This window comes from Chrysochloris asiatica, unplaced genomic scaffold (genome assembly GCF_000296735.1).
Source record: "Chrysochloris asiatica unplaced genomic scaffold, ChrAsi1.0 scaffold00075, whole genome shotgun sequence".
Classification (NCBI taxonomy): domain Eukaryota; kingdom Metazoa; phylum Chordata; class Mammalia; order Afrosoricida; family Chrysochloridae; genus Chrysochloris; species Chrysochloris asiatica.
This window is the reverse complement of record NW_006408593.1, coordinates 12,553,245-12,578,088: the sequence shown is the minus strand read 5'-3', so window position 1 is coordinate 12,578,088 and position 24,844 is coordinate 12,553,245. Positions and strand designations below refer to the sequence as shown.

At 50.6% G+C, this 24,844-nt stretch overlaps 1 protein-coding gene across 2 annotated transcripts; it reads left to right on the top strand.

The window, feature by feature from the left end:
* The first annotated feature begins 249 nt into the window (after positions 1–249).
* Positions 250–21,403, top strand: ARHGAP1 (Rho GTPase activating protein 1). Of its 2 annotated transcripts, none has more exons than XM_006865062.1 (13): positions 250–370; positions 3,616–3,796; positions 3,992–4,087; positions 12,312–12,399; positions 18,931–19,062; positions 19,359–19,445; positions 19,573–19,671; positions 19,956–20,063; positions 20,140–20,216; positions 20,315–20,392; positions 20,654–20,782; positions 20,994–21,097; positions 21,205–21,403. In XM_006865062.1, exons 2-13 carry the CDS (start codon positions 3,664–3,666, stop codon positions 21,391–21,393), a joined length of 1,320 nt encoding a protein of 439 aa, XP_006865124.1. In that variant the 5' UTR covers positions 250–370; positions 3,616–3,663; the 3' UTR covers positions 21,394–21,403. The 2 variants fall into 2 exon arrangements, with proteins under 2 accessions (XP_006865124.1, XP_006865125.1); XM_006865063.1 differs by having other exon boundaries at positions 254–365; positions 3,657–3,796; positions 21,205–21,393.
* The last annotated feature ends 3,441 nt before the right edge of the window (positions 21,404–24,844 follow it).

The following is a 24,844-nucleotide window of genomic DNA, read 5'->3' as shown; positions in this document are numbered from 1 at the left end:
GATCTCACTGGTGCACAGAACCAGGAGCTTGAGAGTACTTGTGAAGCAAAACTCTGTCCTAAGACAACGAATGTAAGACTCCGGAGATACACCAGTTTGGAGTATCAAGGAAAGCGGAACTAACGTTTTCTACACCTCTTGGAAGAAACGACTCGGACAGTTATGCTGTAGTCCGCGAGGCGGGCAAATTCAGGAAATGGGCGGAGCTCCTGAAAAGACTAGAATGGACAGGAAGTGGGTTGGAGGTGTGGCGGAAGTGGTTGGGGAGTGTGGCTCTTGAGACGGGGAGGGGGGTGTTCCCGTTCCCCAGCGGAGCCGGATGTTTGCCGATCTTTGACAGGCGTGGCAAAGGGAGCTGTGCCCGAGCGCGGTGAGCAGCAGGGCGCGGGGGTCTCCCTGGGTGGGGGTGGGGGAAGGAAAGAAGCTGGATGGGGGTCGTCTGAAGGGATGGGGTTCGAATGGGGAGGACCCCAGTAGATCTGAGGAGGGAGCTTAAGGGTGAAATTGGGCCTGAGGACCTGGCCTTTCGCTGCTCCACTCCGGTTGCCTTCCTTGGGCCCTCCCGAGTCCATATCGCTGTCCTAGAATTAAGCCGGTGGGAGCGGGGAGCCTCTGGTCCGATCTGTTGTAGCACTGAGAAGAAAAGCTCAGGGGGAAGTATTCCACAGTGTCATTTGTTAGACCACTCTTTCATCTCAATCTTTTAACCAGTGAAATGGGATAATTACAACCAGTCCGGGATTTGTAAACCGTGAAGCCTATGCAGATGAGACTGTAGTTGTATTGTGGTGGGGATTCGATTTTCTGCAATTCATGAGCCACAAGTCCTCTTTTATAGGGGGTTGATTCCCGTGCCTGACAACGTGACAAATTGCTATCTCTGGTCTGAGCTGAAGATTGCGGGAGAGGCTTTAATTTGCCCTTTTGTACCATCCGATTCTCTGTGTCTTGAGAAGCGCATCAATGAGTCACTTAGGGAATTGTTTACCAGGAGACCACAGCAGACTCATTAAAGTCCTAACTTTCACTGTCTGTATAATCCTAATTTACTTCCTTCCTCTGGCCCTCCCTTTCCTCAAACTATCAAATGAGCTTAGTGGTCCTTGCCTGAGTGTGTAGTTGTGAAATTAAAAGATATTTGTACATTTCCTGTACTTTGCACGCCCTCAACAAAGGTTGATCTCTTTTCCACTCTGAAAATGAATCCATTCAGTCATCATTCAAGTATTATGGAGCGTTAACTGTGTGCCAGGCATCATTTGGAATAGGTCAAGGATTCTAAAACAGGGGCTTTCAGATGGTCTGTGAACCCCAGAAAATTGCATGCAAGGTTTCATACGTGTGTTAATTTTTATTAGGGAGGAAAGTCCACAAATTTCATCAGAGAAGTTCAGGATTTCCCCAAAGTTAAAGCTTCAGTCCAAATCGCCAAAAGTAATAGCTTCAGTCCAAAGTTTTCTGCAAACGAATATGGTTTCCCACTGAGAAGGAAAAATTTCACTCAAGGAGCATTTTTCACAGATGGGAGCAGGGTCTTGTGGATGGCTGGAATCTTAGGCAGCCAGGATACTTCCCTTACATTACGGTAGGCACTCCCAAGTCTAAATTTCCTTCACTCTCACTGAATGGGCTCCTGGCGACAACAGCTGTGGGCTGGAGATTGGTGAGAGAGGCCAGTCTGGCAGGGAGGTGGAACAACTGTGATTACTAATGCTGGAAAATTAGGTTATGGGTGGTGTGGGGGAAGTCAGAACTGACAGCATAAAGGAGGAGTTAATGGAAAAGAGGTGGGGTTCAAATTCAACACCCTTTTAGAGGGTGCCCTTCTCCCTTCCTCCCTCAGCATTCTGAGCTCTCAGCTGCTCCTTCTAATCCTGTTGTTCAGTTTAGGCATTTTAGAAAGGAGGAAAATTGTGTTGCTGGGAGGAGCCAGGGCTTTTATAGATGCGGAAGTTGAGGCCCAGATGGGAGAAAAGCTTAGGCAGGACTCTAAGGCTGTTCTTCACTGACCTCATCCCATGCCTTTCCCACCAAATCTCACAGCTGTTTCTGGGAAGGCTGGTGGGAGGGCTGAAGGCATACTTGGTACCTGGGCAGTGACAGAAGAGGAGGGATGGGACCAGGGCTCAGCTCTGGATCCTGCCCCTGCTTCCCGTTTGGGAGGCCCCTTTTGGGGAGCAGCCCTCACAGCCTCCTGGTTGAACAGGGAATTGCTATGTCGATAGATCAGGCATGGCTTCCTCTAGAATGAGGATTATCTGCACTGGAGAGTTGAAAGAGATCTATCCCCAATACTAGCCTGCCATCTTCCTCTGTGTTTGGGAGAAGGGACTTACATTTGGGGGGTAACCAGTAAATAAATCCAGGGAGGATAAGGAAAAAGTTTTCTCTTGGTTTGGACTTGGGAGCTTGAAACAGCTTTTCCCACTGAATCAATGTGGTTACCTTGGTAACAGGGTGGTTGTTGCTAGGCACAGGGAGCTTAGTTTGCCATCCAGAAACCTCAGCTGTCACATGTGCAGGAGGTTGTCACGTTGCCTCAGATACCCTGAGGTGTTCATGGTCTGATGTCTGATGGCCGTTCTCCCTCCCTGCCCCTGTTCTCGTCTGCAATCTTTATCTGCTCTGGTGATTCTCTAACCATATATGGCCCTTTTTGGGCTCCAAGAATGCAGCCGGGCTTGGAGCAGCCTCTTGTCTGAGGTTGGACTAAGTGGGTTGAATTGGAACTCCCCTCCCTCACTCTTATGGTGAGAGCTTGTGGTGGGAGAAGGATTTGCTTCCTCTTCAGGCTGAGGGCAGAAGGTGCCTGCCCTGGGCTGGGACTGCTCAAGGCCACAAGCTCAGAGTCAGTGTTTCTGACTTCCTGAGGGCGCTGGCTGCAGTCCTGGTTCTTCACCTCCTGGGTCTCAGCAGTTTGGATGCCTTCGCCTTTCCCATCTATGCCCTCCAGCCCTTAAATCTTTTGACCTTTTCCACCTTGAAACTAGGATCAGGGGTGGGCTTGGGAGTCCCTGGAAGCCTGCAGATTGTTTGCTCTGTGGCTGGCAGGCAAACTCCATCTGCTGCTGCTAGTCCCTGGCCTGGGGCAGGCCTGTTGGGCCTCTCGGCTCTGACCTTTTTTTCTGGGACCCTGTGGCCTATGGCCACCTCGTCTACCCCAGGGCAGGAGTAGGGATGGAGTAATCTTGAGTCACTGCTGAGTGGTTTCAAGCCTAGCAGTGTGTTCCATGAGATCTTGCTACATTACATCTGCATCTCTTTCTATAGTTGCAGGGTCCTGGGAAACTTCAGATCTCTGAAGTCCACTCTCTGTAGCTGGACCCAAGGGCAAAACCAGCTGGGTGGTGGTCTCTGTGGGATCTGACACTGCTCTTCTCTGACCAGCTAGAGGGCCTGAAGGAGATGCTGAGCTGTACCATGCTCTGTCCCAGCTGCCTTTTCTGGCCACACGCCTGAACTGTGGAGCCAGCAGAACCCAGGGCTGCCTGGAGCTATTGACAGGGATAAGAGGTGTTGAGGAACAAGGGCAGAGGAGCTCGGGGACAAGAGAGTTCAGACTGAGGCGACTTGCTGTAGAAATGATGGGGGGGTGACCTGCTCCCCCTCCCCTAGTTTTCTCTTCAGGTTCTGTGAGGTGTGGCTGTGGGGGACAGGCTGGTCATGGACCCACTGTCAGAGCTGCAGGATGATCTGACATTTGATGACACCAGCCAGGCCCTGAACCAGCTGAAGCTGGCCTCCATTGATGAGAAGAACTGGCCCTCAGACGAAATGCCAGACTTTCCCAAGTCAGGTGGGTGCTGCCAGATATCAGGCTGCCACAGACCCTAGAGGGGAGAAAACGGCAGGCAGGATGGGACAAGCAGTCCAACCTAGGGTTAAGGGGGTGGGGGAGCAGAAGCGTTTCGAGTGGCGGAGGGGAAGGGTGTCACTGGGAGCACCATTGCCTCTTCCCTGGGTTGAGCCCACACATGGCTCTGTTCCTCAGATGATTCCAAATGCAACTCCCCGGAACCTGCCACACACCTGAAGTGGGACGACCCTTACTATGACATCGCCCGGCACCAGATCGTGGAAGTGGCAGGTGAGCATCCTTTATTCCCTCATGCCATGGGGAAGGGCCTGGTCAGGGAGTTGATGCCCACCCTGTGGTCTCAGCCAGAGCACAGGCACCGTTCGGCAACATCACAGATTTGATTATGACTAGGTACACTCACCTGTAACCGTGTTCTGACTTGCGACCCCGTTGTCGTTGTCATTGTCTCCACAGGGGGCTGCTGTGTGGCCTAGTGGCTTTGAAGTCAGAAAGCCCTGAGTCTGATGAAGCTTTATCTCTTGGCAGGTCAAAGGCAAGGGGAGCAGTGAGGGAAAATGAATGGCCACTTCTTGAGGGCCAACTCTGGTCTGGCTTGGGCCAGGCCCTAACCCACATTACTATTGTAATCGCTCAGCAAGTCTATGAGGAAGAAGCGAGTCTAGAGAGGTCAGGTTTCTGGTCTAGAGTCACTCTGCCACCAAGCAGCAGAACTGAGATCAGACTCAGTGAGCCCGCAGCCTCCTGCTTATGTGGCTGGACCCAGACTAAACCAGGACGGGATGTGACTGAGGATGGCGATTGGCATTGGCAGAAACTAGCACCTGCCCTTAGGGCCCCATTGCTAGAAGAGGAAACTGGAGATGTGGGTCCTTTGCCTTTTCCCCAGTGGTTGTTTGTCTTTGCTGGTGAAGCCAGGCAACTGTCAGCCAGGATCATAGTATAGTGTTGTTCTGAGGTGTCAGGTGGGAAAGGAAAGCCATGTGGACGATGGACCCTGGAGCCTAGCAGAGTGCTAGCCAGGGGTCTGGGTGAAGCCATGTGCCTGGAGGCATCTGGCCATAGGGAAGCAGGAGGGAGCACTGTTTTTCCCAGGTGCTGGACTCAGAGGGGGAGAATTGCCCTAGTGTCAAAAGTGCATCCATGATACCTGTTCTTCTGGTGGCTGTCCTGGACTTGGGGAATCGTCTTAGCTTTGGCCTCTTTCACTCCTCCTGAGAATTCTTTCCTAGCCTGTGGACACCTGGTCCAGAACCTTCTTACCTTGGTCTCCCAGAGATGGACTGGCCTGATGTCATCATCCTGGCCTATAGGGTCACTCCACAAGGCAGAGCTGGGGAGCCTGGGCCCCTTGACATTGGGTGACCTCTCAGCTCATTGCAAGCAGAGCTGTGAATTGTTTCTGTCTTCCCAGGGTGCAGTGAGCCTGAGGGGGCCCAGCCAGGTAGGTGTCTGTACTTGGCCTCTGGGCTCAGGGCTATGTCCTGGGGGACTTTTGATCAGGGGACTGTTGATCAGGAGGGGTTCCTGGTGGAGGCCTGCTGGATCAGCTTAATTTTAGCAGGGATCTGGTGATATCTGGGAATCAGAAATAGAAAAAGAAATTGTTCTAAGAGGGTGGAGGCTGTGTGTGGGAGCACCTAGAAGCCCCAGGGGACAGAAGGGCCTTGTCCTGTCCTACCTCAGACCAGGCCTGAACACAGAAGGCTGGCTCAGTAATCTGTTGGGTATCCCGCTGGATGACACCAGGGTACGTCCTCATCCTCGGAGGCTGCTTCCTGGTACCAGCAACTGGAGAAGGGGCTCTCCTGTGGGGGAGATTGAACCACCGACCTTGCAGTTCAAACGGCTTTGCAGTCTGGCGCATTAACCCACAGCACCACACCAGGACTCCTGTTTACCTGGCTTTGTTGTTGTGATGTGCCGTGGAGTCGGTTCCTACTCATAGTGACCCTGTACAGGGTTTCCGAGGCTGTAAATCTTTATGGGAGCAGAAAGCCTCATCTTTCTCCCATGAAACGGCTGGTAGTTTCGAACTGCTGATCATGAGATTAGCAGCCCGATTTGTAACCACTACACTACCAGAGCTCCTTGTTTACCTGGCTGTTGTCGTTGTTGTTGTCAGGTGCTATCGAGTCGGAACTGATTCATAGCGACCCCATGCACAGCAGAACAAATCAATGTCCAATCCTGGGCCAACCTCACTACTGCTGCCACACTTGAGTCCATCAATGATGCCACCTGGCCAATCCATCTCGTTAGGGGTCTTCCCCTTTTTCTCTGACCCTCCACCTTACCCAGCATGACATCCTTCTCCAGCAACTGTTTCCTCCGGACAATATGTCCAAAGTATTAGAGACGAAGCTTAGCCATCCTGGCCTCCAGGGAGCACTCTGGCTGCACTTCTTCCAAAATAGATCTATTGGTTCTTTTGGCAGTCCATGGCACTTTCAGTATTCTCCTCCAACACCACAACTCAAAGACATCAATTCTTCTATGATCTTCCTTATTCACTGTCCAGCTTTCGCATCCATATGAGGCTATTGAAAACACAATGGCCTGGGTCAGGTGCACCTTAGTCCTCAAGCTGACATCTCTGCTCTTCAATACTTTAAAAAGTTCCTGTGCAGCAGATTTGCCCAATGCAATACGTCGTCGTCTGATTTCTTGACTGCTACTTCCGCGAGTGTTGATAGTTGATCCAAGAAGAATGAAGTCCTTGACAACTTCAATCTTTTCTCCATTGATAAGAATGTTGTTTATTGGTCCAGTGGTTAGGATTTTTGTTTTCTTGACATTGAGATGTAATCCATATCGAAGGCTGTGCTCTTTGATCTTCATAAGTAAATGTTTCAAGTCCTCTTCACTTTCAGCAAGCAAGGTTGTATCATCTGCATATCGCAGGTTGTTAATGAGTCTTCCTCCAATCCTGACGCCACATTTTTCTTCATAGAACCCAGCTTCTCGTATTGGCTAGCGTGATCAAATTAGGCTCAGTGCAAGCAGATTCTGTCCAGTGGTGTGCTAGTAAATGTTTAACAAGTGACTCTCCAAAAATGAATTAAAAAAGGCCATTATTTGTAGTATGTGCCAATTTCTATCATGGCCAAATGTAAACTACCAATGTGACGTCAAACAACTTGCCAAATTCCTGACAATTAAACTGTTGGCTCCTATAAGCAGGACTCTGTCAGTCTCCAGCCCCACCTTGGTCTTCTGGGCCTGCTCTGCTGGCTGTAGGTGTGGCCGGGCAGGTCTGGCAGTTTCCAGAATGGTCATGGAGAAACTATTGTTGCTGATTAACACCCAGGCCACCCTGGGAGAGTTCCTGATTGGTATCTGGGGAATGCAGACGTCTGCTCTCAGGCAGCTGTTCTTTCCTGGTGTTTTCCACAAACACTGCCTCCCTCTATTCAGGCCCTCACTGCTCTGCTCTGGAGGAGGGGGAGCCTGGGCCTTTGTACACATGCTTCCTGGAGCAGCTTTCACCCTGCCTGTCTGGCCACCTAAGGATGGGACAGCAGAGTCCTGCTCCAGGAAGTGGAGGGCATGGGTTAGACTCTAGAACTGCTCATACTTTCCTTCCTCACCTATCTGGCAGTCTTGCCATCCATCCCTCCAGTGATCTCCACTCGCACCCTCATTGTGGCTTTATTCAACACCTACTCTGGAACAAGCCCTGCGGTCAGCACTGGGGGTTCAATGAGGGTTCAAGGAACTGACTGACAGTCTAGCGAAATGGTGCTTAAAACTGAGAACAGGCTCCTTTGAGAATGTGAACAGTTTGGGACCTCTTCCCCTAGAAAAATTTGTATGTAATTGTAATCTTTTCAATAGTGGCATAGAATTGCTGTGTCCCTGAAGCCTTTTGATGGAGCTGTGGTTGAGAGTTTCTCATTTACAAGGGTCTAGGCCAGCTGAGCCCTGTGGTGCAGTGGTTCAACCGGTCAACTGCTAACCAGAAGGTTGGCAGTTCTAATCTACCAGTGACTCTTCAAAAGAAAGGTGAGGCAGTGTGCTTTTATAGAGTACAGCCACGGAAACCCTACAGGGCAGTTCTCCTCGGTTCCTATCAGTCAGAATTGACTCTACAGCCACAGTGATTTTTCATATGGCTAGCTGAGAGATGGAACCGCAGGCTCCTGACCCCTTTGCCCCCTAACTGCTTGCTGAACGCGTTTTTAGATTCTTAAATTCCAAAGCTGTGTGAGTGTCCAGGCTTTCTGTCTTCTTGAAGTCCTCAAATTTGCCAGCCACTGCAGCCTGTGGAACGGAGGCCTTGCTGCTGCCTGGCAAGGATTGAAAGAACCCTTGGAGAGCCCATGCTCCTCCTCCTTCCGGGTGTTTCCTCTGCTTCAGATGTTGCTCCGACGGTTACTGAGGTTCCAGATTATACAAGAGTCTGGCTGCCGGTCTCACCTCTTCATCCCTGTACTTCCTTCCCCCATTGGAGTCAGTGGAAAGAGAATTAGAGCAGGCTGGTCACCCTAGGACCCCCCTCTGCCAGCACATAAAGCCCCAGCCCCCCAGGTCTAGGGCATGAAAAAAAGCAAATGGCACCCAGTCCCCAAAAATAGACCTGCTGCTGGATGTAGGTGCACCTTCTCCCTCTCTTCAGACAGGTTCTTAGAGGCCCTCCGCCTGTAACTCTGGAGAAATTCTGCCCCAAACATTGGGAAACTCACTGACTAAAGACAGTCTCCCTTGTAATGGAAGCAACCACCACAAAGGAGCCCAGAAACCTACACCCATGATCCATGCTGACTCCCAGCATTTATTGAGTTCCTGTTGCATGCTGGGCCCCAGAGCAGGGCCTCCAAGCCACTTACCAGCTAGTAGAGTCAACAGGCACATTGCAGTTCAACAGGACAGAGCTAGATGACAGTCTATGCTGGGAGCCATAGGAAGGGACGGCTACCCTGGCTGGGAAGAGAGGTTTCCAGGTGGAAATCGTATCTGGGTTGAGCCTTAAGGATTTATAAGATGTAGCTTAGAGTATGGAGGAGAACCGTCTAGAAAAAAGGTCGGTCTGGTATGAGAAACAGTAGAGGCTGAACGCTGGCTGAGTTTTTAAACCCTCTGTGTTGGTGTGCATGGAGTGAGCCTGAGGAGACAGAAAGGCCAAGCCCGGAAGGAGCCTAGAAAAGTTGAGTCAGGACAAAAGGAGGATTTCAGGCATGCTGTGGAATCAACTCTGACCCTGGCATGCACATGCACCCCACACCCTACCCACACCCCGGTGCATGTCAGAGCAGAACTGTGCTCTGTAGGGTTCTCAATGGCTGAGTATTTAGAAGCAAATCTCCAGGCTCGTCTTCCAAAGTGCCTCTGGGTAGATTTAAATCTCTGCCCTTTGGATTAGCAGCTCAGTGTGTTAGCCACCCAAGGACTGCAGTTTATACTTTTAAAAGACTACGAGTCAGGGCAGACCCTCAATGGGCTTGGTGGGCTGGGTCTCAAACCCTAGCCCAGGAAATACTTTGAGGACCCTGGTTAAGACCTGTCAGGGCCTACAGAGGCCAGGCATTGTTTTGGGTTGAGGTGAGGGGGTTGGCGTGGCTGGATGTGGTCATCAGACTGTTTGGAAGGAGGCAATAAATCAGGGCAGAGCGCCAGGCTGTGCAGCCTGCAGGGACTGAGGTCACCCTGCCTACATTCCATAATCCTCTTTCAACTCCTCCTTTGAGCCTTGCCCCAGCCCTAGAGAAAAGGGTCAGGGCCTTGGCAAGCATGCTGGAAAAACAGTGACTTCTGGGTTAAGTCATGACGAAGACAGGACCATCCAGATCCAAGCTTTTTTGTGTTTGTTTGTTTTTGTTTGGTGAAATATACACAGTGAAACTTGCTCCCATTCTGCAGTTTCTAGACAGAAGCAAGGACACTGGCTGCGTGCTTCCCATTGTGTCAACATTCTTGCTATTTCTGTTCTACTTCTTTCACTCCCACTGACTTACACTCCCTGCCCCCCAAACCTCTCATCTGTGTTTTGAAATGCTGTTGTCCATTGGGTCTTTTAGAGATCCTTTTTGTTTTAGAATGTAATCATCTTTACTTTTTAAGTAAAACAGTTCATTTACAGGTGATATCAGGGGATAGTCTTGATTCAGAATCTGGAGAGTGAATTCAAGACAATAGGCTCAGGAACTCCAGGCTCAGTAGATCCAGTTAAGTCTGGATTCTTTAAAAATTTAAAGTTCCTGCCCCACGTTTGTCGCCTTTTCTTTCAGGATCCATCTTTTGTGTCCCTGATTAGGATGCTCCGTAGTGGTAGTCAGGCACCATATTGTTCTTCTGGCCTTCGGTACAAGAGGCAGCGAGCGGTCCATGGAGACCATTAGTCCTGCAGTTTTGGTTCCTTTTCTGACTCTTGGGCTTCCTGCGATCGTTTTTCTTCAAATTGACTAGAGCTTAATAGTTGTATCTCTCATGACTGCTCATAAACATTTAAGATCCCAGACACCACTCACCATACTGGGAGGCAGAACATGACACTATGCCAATTGACTGGCTGCCCGGTGAGACCAAGGAACATGGTTCATTTATTTAAACTTTTCATTGTGAATTGAGTGAAGGTTTACAGAGCAGATCATTGGTTTTATAGTCAACAAAGCAAATACTTTGCTTCATTCAAATGATTGCCATCCCTTCCCTGTACCATTAGTTAGCAGTATTTACGTTGATTCACTTAACTCTTGCATTCCTGTGAAGGTAGTAGGAACATGGTTTATTAAACGTGAGGGACACTCAGTGAGGAGCTGAGCAATCCTTCATCCATGGAAGTAGATGAGGGACAGACCCTTACTCATTTCATGGGTGTGTAAGTGGTCTTCTTATTTGCCTCTGAAGCAGCGGGGATTGGGAAACTGTCTGCTGGTTCCCCCAGAGAGGCTGGAGGTCAGAGGTGAAGGAGAGGTTCCTGGGACATGGCAGAGGGGTCCGGCCTTGTCCCCACCGGTGTGTCTCCTGATCTACACCAAGCTGTGGAGACCATCTCACTTTGGGAAATGTGATGGTTACCTCAGGACTCCCTGCTTCATGGCAGAGCCTGAGAGTGTGACCATCGAATTGTGACCTTTGACAAGCTTCCTGAGCACGCTCACATAGTGAGCACTTTTCACAGTATGCCTCCAAGCTCCAGGTGTTTTAGAATATGCTTAATGAGAAAGGAGATGAGTTTTAGAAAGGGCCAGAAGTCCGTCAGAGCCAAGTCTGGTCAATAACTGTAACAAAGTCAAGTATTTCCAGAAGTTAAAAAGGGCTAATAAGACTGTTGAAACGAATTACGTTGCTGCATATACATCCACCACACACGCACACACTAACACACACGCAGACAGATTTTCCTCGTGGCCTCAGACGTGCTCGAGGCACTGTCCAGTGATGGTCTGAATCCATGCTTCTCAGAGCTGCCTGTTAAGATGACCATTGACAAGATTCAGCTGCTTTTTTTTTTTTATTAAATGTTTTTATTTTGGATTGAGTGAAAGTTTACAGGGCACATCATCAGCTTCACATTCAACCATTCATATAGCTTGTTTCATTACATTGATTATTATCCCCTCCATATATCATCAGTTTACAGTGTTTCTCTCTATCCTCTTTAGCTTTTTTTGGGGGGGGCAGTGGGGGGGAACGTGCCTTTTTGGAATTTACAGTCTCGGCTTTTAGGGAAGGTTTTTACATTTGTCTGTGGATATCCAGGGCTCATGTATGAGATTACTAACAAGCATTACTGAATAATCAGATGAGGGACAGTTTGCTATGTCTACTAGGTGGCTAAAGTCTGATCCTCAGAGCCTATAGTTTGGACGGTCAACAACGCTAGGGCCCACAGGGTCTTGACCTCCTGACCGGGTCTGCACGGTCTGCATCCGATTCCCCCTTATTTATTGTTTGTTTAAGGCATGCTGCCTGTCTTAGGCGGTCAGTGCGAATTCCTCAGTCTTACCCATCATCGAAACTCCTTGCAGCATGGCAATGGCTCTGTCTTAGGTTGCCGAGGTTCCACGTGATCCTTACCCGTCTCTGGCCACATGTCCAGCATAAACAGCCACCATCCGAGGAAGGCAGGGAGGGAGGAGATCGGCTGGGGACCCCATACTCAAGACGTTTCCAGCCCACCACCTGCTCTAAGGTGACCAAGCAGGATCACTGTGCTGAGGTTCAATCAAGTTCTTAGGGGATCTTACTCTCTAGCAGGGGTAGCAAATTAGTAGCCACTCAGTGCTCACTTTGAGAATTACTTATATCAGAAATTTGAGCATGTAGCTGATGAATATCCAGACAAGTGGATATTATTCTACAACCTCCTAAAATTCAGCTGCTTTTTTAAAAGTTAACTTTTTCAACAGTGCCATGTTTTTAATAGCCCCTCTCAGTTCCCTGAGCACAACCCAACTTGTCCCTCCTTCAGTGACACCACCTTGAGTGGGCTGCCCAGAGGGGGGCCATCATCCCTGACTGACCACTGTGCTCCTCTGCCCCCTTGCCTTAGGCGATGACAAGTATGGACGGAAGATCATTGTGTTTAGTGCCTGTCGAATGCCCCCTAGCCACCAGCTGGACCACAGCAAGCTCCTGGGGTGAGTATTGGTGGGGATGGGGGCACTTCTGCCCAGATCCCAGTAGAGCCCAATGCCATTTTCCTTCCCTGCTGGGGTGGGGGGTGCCAGCCCCCCGCCCCCCAAGGCCTTCTCTCTCATGAGGGAGTTTTTTTTCTATGAGGAGCAGCACTGGTGAGGAGGCAGACCTGGTTTTCAGTCATGGAAATTTACTGTTTGTGCCGCTTTAGCAAGTGTCTTCTCTTTAAGCCTCCTTTTCTTCGCTTTTGGAAAGGGGATAATAACACAGTGTAAACAGCTAAGCATTTAGCTGCTGACCCAGAGATTGGTGTTTCAAATCCACCCAACTCCTTCGTAGGAGGAAGTGACCTGGCTGCTTCCTTAGAGCTCCGAACCCTGTGGGATGCTTCTTATTCTGTCACACGGGCTCACTGTGAGTCGGAATTGTGCTGAAGGAGCCCACCTCACAGGAGTGCGAGGCTGCCCATGAAGGTGCTTTGAAAAGTGAAACACTGTCCAAATGTCAGCGCTTGTTATTATCCTTACATGTTGTGTTTTAGGAATACTTATCTGATTTTGTGCTTAAATAAATTTGATATCAGTGGTTTTGGAACTTATCTGGGTTCTGGAAGCCAAATATCTAAATAACTCTGGTTGGTCTAGGAGTCTCCTGACCCAAATCTGAGAGCTGGTTTAATTCAGACACTCTATGGGCCTCTTCCTGTAAGTACCCACTCCGGCTGGTTATTCAGCCCTCACTGGACCAGAGCTCCATCCCCGTCCCCTTGTCCAGTGTGGGCCTCAGTGTGTGCAGTTACCATCATACACTGTGCTGAACAGTTTAAAGTGCTCCCCGGAGTGTAAAATCTTTCTGTACTGATAATACTAGTTCTTTGAGCTCCTAAATGGTTGTGTGTGTGTGTGTGTGTGTGTGTGTGTGTGTGTGTGTGTGCGCACGAGGCAGTGTGGGCTCAGGAACAGGCCAGGAGTGAGACCACAGAAGGGGAAGGGCCAGATTCTAGTCAACAGCAGCTGAGTCTCTCCAGCCATTGTCTGTTCTTTCTGTTTGGCTGTTTAAACTGCCTTCCCAGCTCTCCTCAGACCAGGCCTGCCACGTTGGTGGTACACAGAGCCAGGAATAGGCCAAGGATGCAGCCTGAGGGTGGCTGTGTCACACCCACTCTCTCTGGCTGTATCCCAGTGTGTGACATCACAGGTGACAGCAGCCTAGAGGAAGTCAGAGATTGGGGATGGGAACTGCTGCTTTCCAGGAGATGGCTTGCCGGGTGAGGCTGCACCCACTCTGGGGCTTCCTCGGGGTTCAGGAAGCCTTCTGTCATCTGTAGCTGTCTGCCCCACCCCTTCCTGGGCTAATCCCCACTCCCTCTGAGAGCAAGGGGGCACTGCCGTCATACCTGCCTTCAGTTAGTTGTCTTCCCTCAGCTGCACAACCACATCTGGGGGGCTGGACCAGGAAGTACCTGAGGCTTGGAATCAGAAGGCCAATTAGCCTTGAGCTCTGCTACATTTACTGATGAAGATCAAAGAGCACAGCCTTCGGTATGGATTACATTTCAATGTCAAGAAAACAAAAATCCTCACCACTGGACCAATAAACAACATTCTTATCAATGGAGAAAAGATTTAAATTGTCGAAGACTTCATTCTTCTTGGGTCAACTATCAACACTCACGGAAACAGCAGTCAAGAAATCAAACGATGTATTGCATTAGGCAAATCTGCTGCACATACCTTTTTAAAGTGTTGAAGAGCAAAGATGTCAGCTTGAGAACTAAGGGGTCACCTGACCCAAGCCATGGTATTTTCAATAACCTCATATGCATGCGAAAGCTGGGCAGTGAATAAGGAAGACCATAGAAGAATTGATGGCTTTTGAGTTATGGGCAGTGTTTAGTTCTGCTGTGCATAGGGTTGCTATGGGTTGGTAATGACTCGATGGCTCCTAAGAAAAACAACAATGCTTTGGGGTGGGTCTGTTAAGAGCCCTATAAAAGTAAGAATTGTGTCACCTCACAGAGTGAGTGGCTTAGGTAAAATAGTATACATGAGAGTACCCGATAACACAAATGGTTAAGGGCTTGGCTGCTAATCAAAGGTTAGAGGCACCAGAGTTGCTGGGAAGGAAGGTCTGGTCATCTATTTCTAAAACATCAGCCATTGAAACCTCTGTGGAGCGCAGTTCTCTGTCATACGTGCGGCTACCGTGAGTCAGAGCTGTTTTTCAATAGCAGCTGGTTGGGGTTGGTTTTTTTTTTTTTAAATGTTTTATTGTGAATTATGTGATCGTTTACATGGGAGAACATTAGTATTACATTCATTCTATCGTATATCGTTTCAATGCCGTGGCTACAATCCCCTCCATGCATCATCAAGCATCCAAAGGGTATACACTACAAGCCTGCCCCCGGTCATCAGCACACAGCCCCTCTCCCTCTCTGGGTCTAGAGTCTCCAGCCGCTCAATCTCTCCTCATCATCTCTGCCTCTGTCTCTGGCTTCACTGCTTCTCCTGGTAGGGTCCTGCCCTCGGCTTTTCTCCACTGATGGTCGCAGGGACCTCCACTCCTAGACTGAAAAGTTAATCACTCCCCTCCATGCTATAAAATGTCTACCTTTACATTTCCAACCCTCACAATCAGTCCTGATAACAATTATTCACTATTATATCACGAGACCTATCTGCATTTCCTTTCATCAGCCCCGCCCAGACAGATTGTATAGTACTCAGTGCTCAGTGGAGATTTTACCTTCCCCCACGCCCTCTGGATCTAGGTTCCCTCTTGAAAGCTTGTAAGCCGTTTACTTCTTGCCTTTGTTGCGCCCCCACCCCACCCCACTCCCCATTTTGGGTAGCCAATGTCCAAGTTACCCATCTCTGTCTACTCTGTGTGTGGAGGGGGTGGGAATGATCCTTGCTGTAAGGATTTGTTCCCTCTTTTGAGCTACTACATCCATAGGTGTAGGTCAAGTTCATCAAATTGTATCAGATTGTTCTTTTTTTTTTACCTCTTCTGTCTTCTGGTTGAGCTCGGATCATCCAGTCATTGTAGCCAGGTCAAGTGAGTATTATCTGCACATATGGGTGTTCTTGTGCATATGCCCTTTCCTCTTATCAGCTGGACACTTCACTCTTCGCTCTAGTCCTCTGTGGCTATGTCACAGACTGGGCCCAAGAGTCCCCAGGTCTTGCCACACTGCTGGCCAACCAGGTCTCCACCCGGTTCACAGGAGTCTATTGAACATTGTAGGGCTTAGCTCGCCACTTAATTGCTGGTTTTCCCTCACTTCCCCTTATTGGTGTCAAGTGTGGTCACCAATCAGAGCGTGTACTACCATTGAGTCTTAGTCTTGGAAGGGGGTTTGCACTGAGGGGACCTGACCACTTGCCTTGATGTTTCCTGGGCAAGCAAGTTGCTTGTTCTTGTAGTAACAGTCGGTCTGCCTCATTTTTCCTGTTGGTCTTTCTTTCAAGAAGTATCTTCTGTTCTTGTAGCCGCTCCAGGCTGGTCTGCTTGTCCTTTCCAGTGGTTGGGGTTGGTTTTTGATGTACAGGAAATACCACTGTATACATATTTGTTTGTTTTTTATTGTTAACTGAGTGATAGTTTACAAGGGAGACACCGGCTTTACATCATCATTTCATTGCAGTGATTCCTCTATATAAATTTAGAAACAACATAAAGATAAAGACAACTGGTGGAGTCCTGGTGTGGTACTGTATAATAAGCACTAGACCGCAAGGTCGATTTGAACCACAAGGTGGCTGTTGAGACCCAGCAGCCGCTCCTCAGAAACCCTATGCAGGGTCGCTGTGAGTCCGAACTGACTGGCCAGCACTTAACACAACATAAAAAAGAATGTTGCTGTGTACCATTGAGTCTGTTCCAACTCATAGCTCCCCCTAGAGGATGGAGTAGAACTGCCCTCATAGGGTTCCTAGGCTGTCATCTTATGGGAACAGATCGTCTTTTTCTCCCAAAGATTGGCTGGTGGGTTTGAACTGCCGATCTTTCCTAGCAGCCAAGTGCTTAGCCATTGTGCCACCAGGGCTCCTTAAAGGATAAACAAAGACAACTATAAAGAAAAATATAAAATCATTATAAACGTATCACCCAGAGAGGAGACCACTTTGCATCTGGCATAACGACGTTTTATCTTTTGAGCGTTAGCCTTCAAAAAACATTTTATTTGCATATAATAATATGTGCAGAAAAATGAACATGCTATAAAATGCACCTTGAGCATTTAAAAACTGGACACACCCATGTCATTTAAACCCAGAAACCCCTCTTGTCCTTATTCATTGTCCCCGACCCTGACAGCTAACCTCACAGATCAGTTCTGTCGCCAGAAACATCCTGTTAAGGTTGTATTCTATTTATGAATCTCCCATGGTTTATTTAACCAAGGGCATTTTTCTTGTTGCTCAGTTTTCTTTGCTATTATTATATATTTTTTAAAGACTGTGATTAACTGCTTTCTACATGTTTCTGTTCATCTGAGATCATTTCTGTGGGATAAATTCCTAGACGTTTTATAGGGTCAACAGTATAAACTATTATCACTTCTGATAGCACTTTGTTGGACTCAAAGCTCCTACACCCATCAGGGAATCAGCATGCCTGTTTTCAATATTGCTGTTGCTGTTAAGAGCTGTTGAGTCAGTTCCGACTCATAGCAACCCTGTCTAGGGTTTCTGAGGAGCAGCAGGTGGGTTTGAACATCCCTCCTTGCAGTTCAAGCCAAGCTTGCAGTCCAGCGCATTATCCTGCAGTGGCATATTTGCTATGTTTGTAGTTTTAAGATGCCATCTTTCCATATGACAGCCGTCTGTAAATCACATAGTGCTGTGTATTGTTGTTATGGTTCAGTGCCTTTGAGTCGATTCCAACTCATAGCAACCCTGTATAGAGTTTCCAAGGAGTGGCTAGTGATAGTGAGCTTGAACTGCTGACCTTGCGATTCAAACTGACCTTGCAGTCCAGCGCATTAAACCCCAGCACCACACAGGAACAGTAATATTCCAGCACCAGTCACCTCCCAGGCCCCAGTGTGCTGCGGGCCCAGCACCCCCAGATCAGAGTTCGGGCTCCCTTCTTTGGACTAAGCCAAGTTGTATCTAGGCACGTGGTTAAATGCTTGGGCATTTCCCTGGGCTCCTCCCTGCCCCTTCCATCACTTTGGAGGCCCATGGCATTCCTGCCTGCCTAAGCCTGGATGCTGGCTGGTCTGCCACTCCTGAACAGAAAGTTCACACTGGACCCCCTTCCGTTTCTTGAATTCTGGTTCATTTAATCCTCCCCTTCAGGTGGGCACTATCATATGGGTGTGTGCATATAGGTATGCCGTGTGTGTGCTGGGGCCCTGGGGATTGTGGATGAGCTGTGAGCACTGGGACCGGAGGGGATGTGGCTTTCAGGTCCACTAAAAGCCCAGGGACTCCAGCTCGAAAGTGGACCCCCTGGCCAGGAGGGCCCCTCAGGCACAGTGATTCTGCACTCAGCCTCAAATTGTTAGGCTCTTGGTGCAGTGGGTTAAGCTTTGGGTTGCTAACCACAAGATTGGTGGTTCAGACCCTCCAGCTACTTGGAAACAAGGCTGTCTGCTCATGTAGATTTACAGCTTTGGAAGGTCTGTGGAATTTGGAAGTTCTACTTTGCCCTCTTGGGTCACTCTGAGTACGAATTGTTGGCAGTGGGTTTGCGTTGTGGGGTCAGATGGTTCACCTCCAGACTTTTCCATGCTGTGTGACTTTGGCAGAGCACTTGGTCTTTCTGAGCCTCATTGTCCTCATTTGTCATTAATAGCAGGAGGGAATGGAATAAGGTCATGAATGTGAAGTGTCTGTTGTTGTGTCTATCGGCAAGTCAGTTCTGACTCATAGTGACCTTATATAGTGTTTTCAAGACTGTAAAGCCTCATCGTTCTCCTGTGAGTGACTGGTGGATTCGAACTGTTGACCTTGCAGTTAACCCATATGCCACCATGTGAAGCGTTTTGTAGATACCAAAATTGTAATTGCAATAAATGCTGGCTATCATTCTTATGGAACTCGGTGTGGTGCTGTAGGATAAGCATTAAAGCTAGCCACAAGGTCGGCAGTTCAAACCCACCCAGCAGTCACTTCTCGGAAACCCTGTACATACATGATCTGAGTCAGAACCGGCTGGATGGCACTTAACAACATCCTCACTATTATTGACTCCTTGGGGCAGCCCTCTGAGGGAAATTGTATTCCCATTTTACCACAAGTATGTGAGAGGAGCTGGGTTAGATTCCTGATCTCCTGACTTCTAGTTGGTACTCAGAAATTTTTCCTGTGTTGTGTGCAGCCCCTGCTCTGGGGGTCTTCCAGAGTCTCCTCAGGGACTCAGTAGGCCGCCAGGAGAGACCTGCAGTGCAGTGCCAGGGGAGGTGTTCTCAGGGAAGGCTGTCATCTAAGCGGGGACATTGGTTTCTCCTGTCTCTTCATGGGACCCACTTGTGCCATGGGTGCCCCAGCACCACCTGAGTAGAGCTGTCTTCCGGTCAGGTACCTGAAGCACACACTGGACCAGTATGTGGAGAGTGACTACACGCTGCTCTACCTGCACCACGGCCTGACCAGTGACAACAAGCCCTCCCTCAGCTGGCTCCGAGACGCCTACCGCGAGTTTGACCGCAAGTGGGTTGGTGTGTGTGGGGGGGGTGACTCTGGAGACAGCGGCCATATGCTTGGCAGGCACTTACCCAGGTGCCCCCGCAGGGCTAAATGCAGAGTCTGAAGTTGGAAGGACCTGAGCTTAAGCCCCGGGTCCTCTGTGTACTCACTCTGACCTTGGGGGTGATTGGCTTCTTTGAGCTTCCACTTGCTAATCTACCACATGGGACCACAGTGGCTCCTACCTGACAGGTTTCGCCTCATGGGCAGTCAGATCCGAATCTCACGCACCTGCCTGAGCCACGCACCTGCTTCCACAGGTACAAGAAGAACATCAAGGCCCTGTACATTGTGCACCCTACCATGTTCATCAAGACCCTGCTTATCCTCTTCAAACCTCTGATCAGGTGAGCCGGCCCTGGGCTCTGCTTTGCCTCAGGCAGATCCCTACAGGGGCCAGCACTGGTCTGGGCGGGCTGCTGCCTCCCGAGGGCACCTTCACTCCTTGACTGCCGCTCTTTGTTCTATGGGCAGCTTCAAGTTTGGGCGGAAGATCTTCTATGTGAATTACCTGAGCGAGCTGAGTGAGCACGTGAAGCTGGAGCAACTGGGGATCCCTCGCCAAGTGCTCAAGTGAGGGGTGCTGGGTGGCGGTGGGCACACAGGCAGGTGTGCCAGGTATGGGATCCTGGGATGACCAGAAGTGGGAGGAATGATTAAAGGACAGCTGTGAGGTCAGACATGCAAGTTCAAATCCAAAGTTATGTGACGGAATCTCTTTCAAGATTTCGCCTACTGCTGTGTAAAGGAGTGTTATCTCAAGGATGAAATGAAAGAATCTAAGTGCAGTAACCCTATCATGCCTCACATCAACCACAGAGCCCAGGGAGCGGGCCTGACTCCCATGTGTCCCTCAGGTATGATGACTTCCTCAAATCCACACAGAAGAGCCCTGCAACAGCCCCCAAGCCCATGCCACCACGGCCACCTCTGCCCAACCAGCAGTTTGGGGTTTCGTTGCAACTGTGAGTATGGGCATTGTGGGCAAGCCTGGTGGCTGGGGCTGGAGGGCTGCAGAGCCTCACTGCTTTGCTTCCGCAGCCTCCAGGAGAAAAGCCCAGAGCAGGGGCCCATTCCACTAGTGCTTCGGGAGACTGTCAGCTACTTACAGGCCCACGGTGAGTACCAGGCCCAGCCTTCAATGCAGCACCCCACTGATCCCCACTGAGATGGCCTTGGCCCTGAGCCAGAGCCTCACCAGCCCTGCTGTTTCCAGCTCTCACCACCGAGGGGATTTTCCGGAGGTCAGCCAGCACCCAGGTTGTGCGGGAAGTGCAGCAGAAGTACAACATGGGTGAGCAGAGCGTGTGTGGGGCCCGATGCCTGCCAGGGCTTCTCTGCCTACTTCTGCCCTGCTCACAAGGCTCTCGAATCTGTCCCTGTCACAAGTGTCTGGGTTCCACTCCTGCCTGGCTGTCCCAGGCCTGCCCCTGGGTCCAGAGGGGAGGGTGACTGATTGTGCTCTGGGTCCCTTGTCACAGATGCAGGGGGGAGGGCCCTCAGGACAGGCCTGGTGTCCAGATTCCCGGCATCGGTCCCATCCCGTCTCCTCCAGGGCTGCCAGTCGACTTCGCCCAGTACAATGAGCTGCACCTGCCCGCAGTCATCCTCAAGACCTTCCTCCGGGAGCTTCCTGAGCCCCTGCTCACCTTTGACCTTTACCCCCACGTGGTGGGATTCCTCAGTGAGTGCCCCTCTCTGTCCTCCCCAGCTGCCACCTCCTCTGTTAGGGCCAGGGCCAGACCTGCAGCAGGCGTCTTGGCCATCCCTCCACCCACCCGTATCTTCCCACGGTGGACTCTGGCTGGGTCTTCCCTCTTGCCTTGTGCCAGGGCAGCCCAGGGTCCTGTGTGGCCATCCCCACAGCCCTGTGACCTGGGCCCCGTTCCTCACAGACATTGATGAGGGCCAGAGAGTGGAGGTGACCCTGCAGGCCCTCCAGACACTGCCAGAGGAGAACTACCAGGTGCTTCGCTTCCTGACTGCCTTCCTGGTCCAGGTAAGGCCTCACCTGGGTGGAGTGTGGCAGGGGGAAGGACCACGTGGCCACAGGAGTGGCAGGCAGGCTCCTTGGTTGCCTGCTGCAACCCCACATTCCCTCCACAGATTTCTGCCCACAGCGACCAGAACAAGATGAACAATACCAACCTGGCTGTGGTCTTTGGCCCTAACCTGCTGTGGGCCAAGGATGCCGCCATCACCCTCAAAGCCATTAATCCCATCAACACCTTTACCAAGTTCCTGTTGGATCATCAGGGGGAGTTGTTCCCTAGCTCTGACTCCAAGGGGCTGTGAACCCAGCCCCCACCCACCAGCTCCCTTCTCTGACACCCCGTTTGGACTCTCCCTCCTGGCAGCAGCCCAACAGGAGGGGGCTGTGAAACCCCTGGGACAGAGAAGCTGGGGCCCGCAGACCTGGCAGCTCCTCCTCCCTCTGTCCAGCCCTCCTCATGGCCCCGGAGGCCTCGCTACGACCATAGACATTTTTCTTCGCCTTATACTTGTCACTGCCTCTTGGAGTCCTGGCTCCCGCTGGTGCTCCAGAGCTGGACTGGGCTTCCCTAGCTGGAGACAGATAGAACCCAGCCCAGCCTTTCCTGGTTTCTCCTGCTCTGTTTCCCTGGTGACCATGGAAGACCAGCTCAGTGCAGGTTGGTAGTTGGGGCTGGTCCTCTCCTTTCAGACTGCTGCAGAATGGAAGGTTGCTTGGTTTGGGCCTGACCAGAGTCCCACAGTGAGGTCTGCAAACAGGCCCCCTGCTTCCATGCTTCCTTCTGCAGGCTCAGCCTTGGGTGTTTGGAATGGAGGCTGCCTTCGATTTCTGCCCTAGGTCAGCCTTCTTCAAGGGGTTCTGATCCCCTGGTTCTGCCAGGACTGGCAGCTCGGTGACAGAGCTCAGAGGGACACCCAGCTGAGTCCAGCGTCCATTCTCAGTATGAGGGACTTCAAAAAGTTCATGGGAAAATTCCATCACCTTTTCCATGAACTTTTTGAAGCCCTGCCATACATATAGACTCCGCAGCCCCACTGCCAAAGGTCCTAGTCCAATCAGCCCTTTCCCAATTAGGCGGGTCCTTAATCATAAGCTCAGTGGACTTGTTTGTTGTGGAGTCATACTGGTTCCTGCTCTGGCCAGAGGTGACTCAATGCCTCAGATCTGGGGGGTGTTGGGGGAGGACTGCAGCAGAGGAGACTTTGCTGAGGTCAGGCCCTGCCAAATGAGCTCTAGCTCTAGCAACCTCCCTGCAATGGGGCCCCAGGAACCTGCTGTCAGTCATCAGACCTGGAGCCCAGTCATGGTTAGAGCCCTCATTCCAGCTGTGTCCCTTCATAATACACTCCTCCCTGGCAAACTCAGAGGGCCCTTGTCTCTGGTAGCAGGAAGTACCAGCATGTGGCTCTGCCCCTACATCCTTGTGCAGGCAGGGCAGCACCAGAGCCTGCCCCCTAGTGACCGGTGTCAGGACTCGTGGGGTCTGGGAGCTGCTGCTGGTTGTGTCCAGCCCTGGACCTGGACTCTGCTTTCTGCCCTCCTTTGTCTATCAAGTGGATGGGGAGCATTAGTGTCCCCTTGGTCTTTTCTCCTGTCCCCTGCCCCACTGGTCCTTACCAGGGGGCGCTCATACTGTGAACCAAGTGTTCACATTCATACTTAATGACGTCCTTGGCACCAATCATGTTATTTCAGTTTGCACTTTTTGTATTTCAATAAAAATGGAGATGGAAAACTGGCTGGAGTCAAGTGGGGCATGGAAATTCAGGGCTTGATGGGATTTGTGTGTGTTGTTGCGGGGAGAGTAGAGAAAACCCCCACTCATCGTCAATCATTTGTGCAGTGGGTCTGAGCTCAGCTTTCTGACATCTTGCAGGCAACACGTGTGAACAGTCACATTTCCACTGTTTGGCACCTGGAACATTCCAGCTGGCTCTATGGCCAGTGTTTTCTGCCCCCAGCTGCAAAGTACCAGATGTTTAATTGTCTAGGTCAGGCTAGGGAGAGAAACAGTGGTCTGTGGTGGACAACAGGATGGGTTTTGGAGTTGGACTAGGGTATGAATGCTGCTTCTGTCACCAGTGCCATCTGGTAATAGTGCTAGAATTGGCCCCAGCTGAGGGCATTGCCTCATCTGATAACAGCTGCTCTGACAGTCAGAGCTCAGTGGTAGCCAGGTTGATTGTCTTATCATGGATGAAGGAAGTAACTGCCCCAACCTCAGGGACAACTGGAACCTTCATCTCCTGCCCCTCAGCCTGAGAGGCCAGGCTGTCTCCACCTGCCACTTAGTTGAATGGAGACTTTCAGCCCACCTTCCCTGTCTTCTTTTGAGGTTTTGTTTTGCTTTAAAAATGGTTTGTCATTGCAAGGCAGGAGGACACCATTTCACAGCATCCTTTTAACTTGGCCCAGAAGCCAAGTTCCAGCTGTTTGTTGCTGCTTGCCGCTAATTGGAGCTGCAGGTTTCCCTCAGAGCTTGCCCGGGCTGGGGAAGTAGGCACTGTTGTTAAGACGATGGTTATAAACACTGGCATGGTGCTCCAGGAAACCAGTCCTGTTGCACAACTGTGGCCTCCCAAGTAGCTCAAGGCAGAAGGTACTGGTGACCTCCTCTCTTCCAGGCTCTGCTCAGCCCTCCCCTGGGTGACTGGACCAGAGAAATAAGCATGAGATGGGTGGGGAGAGGGGGCAGTTGAGCTGTTTCTCTGAGCTGGGCCCCTGCAGGACCACTGTCTGAGCAACTGCAGCTCTTCATGGGTAAGAGTCAGGAGACACCTTAGAGGGAAAGCACACTCCTCTGGACCTGGGACAGCTGAGCATAGCTGTCCTAGGCTCTCTGTTGAAGATGGACCACCGGAACAGTCTCACTGTTTCTAACCCAGCTGCCTGCATGGCCAGATCTGAGCACTCCCAGGTGGGAACAGTCTCACACCCAGTTTAATAGGCAAGGGCCCTCAAGCACCCTCACTGGCAGAATTGGGTGTGCCCCACCCTATCAGCCCTGGTTTTACGCTGAGATTAGAATTTAAAAATTTGTCTTTTGTCCTGAGGGCTGGCTTGATAGAGGGATGCCCATGCCGTGATTGTCCAGTTCCAGGTCAGTTAATTCTCTAGCACCTTCTTTGTGCAGGGACACAGGGTCCACCTTCAGCTCCATCCCTCAACAGCATGCCCAGCCTAGGAGGCGGAAGCTGGCTTTGCTAGGGCAGAGCCCCTGGCAGCAAAAGCCCCCAGGCAACCAGAGAGTAGTCCCTTCAGGGCTCTTCCGTTTCTCCTGACCCCTCTGTGCCCTGACTGGAGCTGTTTGTCAGATCTAGGCAGTTTCCTGCTGCTTCCCACAACCCTCCTTCTCTCTGGTTGCTCAGCCTCAACTCCCTGCACTGGCTTCTGCTGGAAACCCTGCCCATCTGCTGGTTGTCTGAGGCTACCTTCTCCAGACGTGGTGGGGATGGGGCAGCAGATGCTAATAGTTACCACTGTATGGAGATCTGACTACAAGTCCGGCATTGTCTCAGCGAGCATTCACACACAAGGGGAGAATTTGAGAAGCAGAGGGAAAGGAGATGGATCCCTGCCCAGCAGTTTACTACAGGCCTGTGGGAAGCAGACCTGCACGCAGTGGGAGGTAGGCAAGGTGTTCGGACAACATGCAGGACAAGAGGCTATAAAGTACAGAAAACAATTTATTGGAAATCTCGTGAATACATTTTAAACTGTAGCTCAGTATTTCCAAACAAGGTAGGCTGGAGG

Coding starts and splice junctions, on each gene's coding strand:
- ARHGAP1 (XM_006865062.1), top strand. CDS start 3,664: ATGGACCCACTGTCAGAGCTGCAGGATGATCTGACATTTGATGACACC. Junction 12,400..18,930: donor GACCACAGCAAGCTCCTGGG/GTGAGTATTGGT, acceptor TCTTCCGGTCAG/GTACCTGAAGCACACACTGG. Junction 19,063..19,358: donor TACCGCGAGTTTGACCGCAA/GTGGGTTGGTGT, acceptor CTGCTTCCACAG/GTACAAGAAGAACATCAAGG.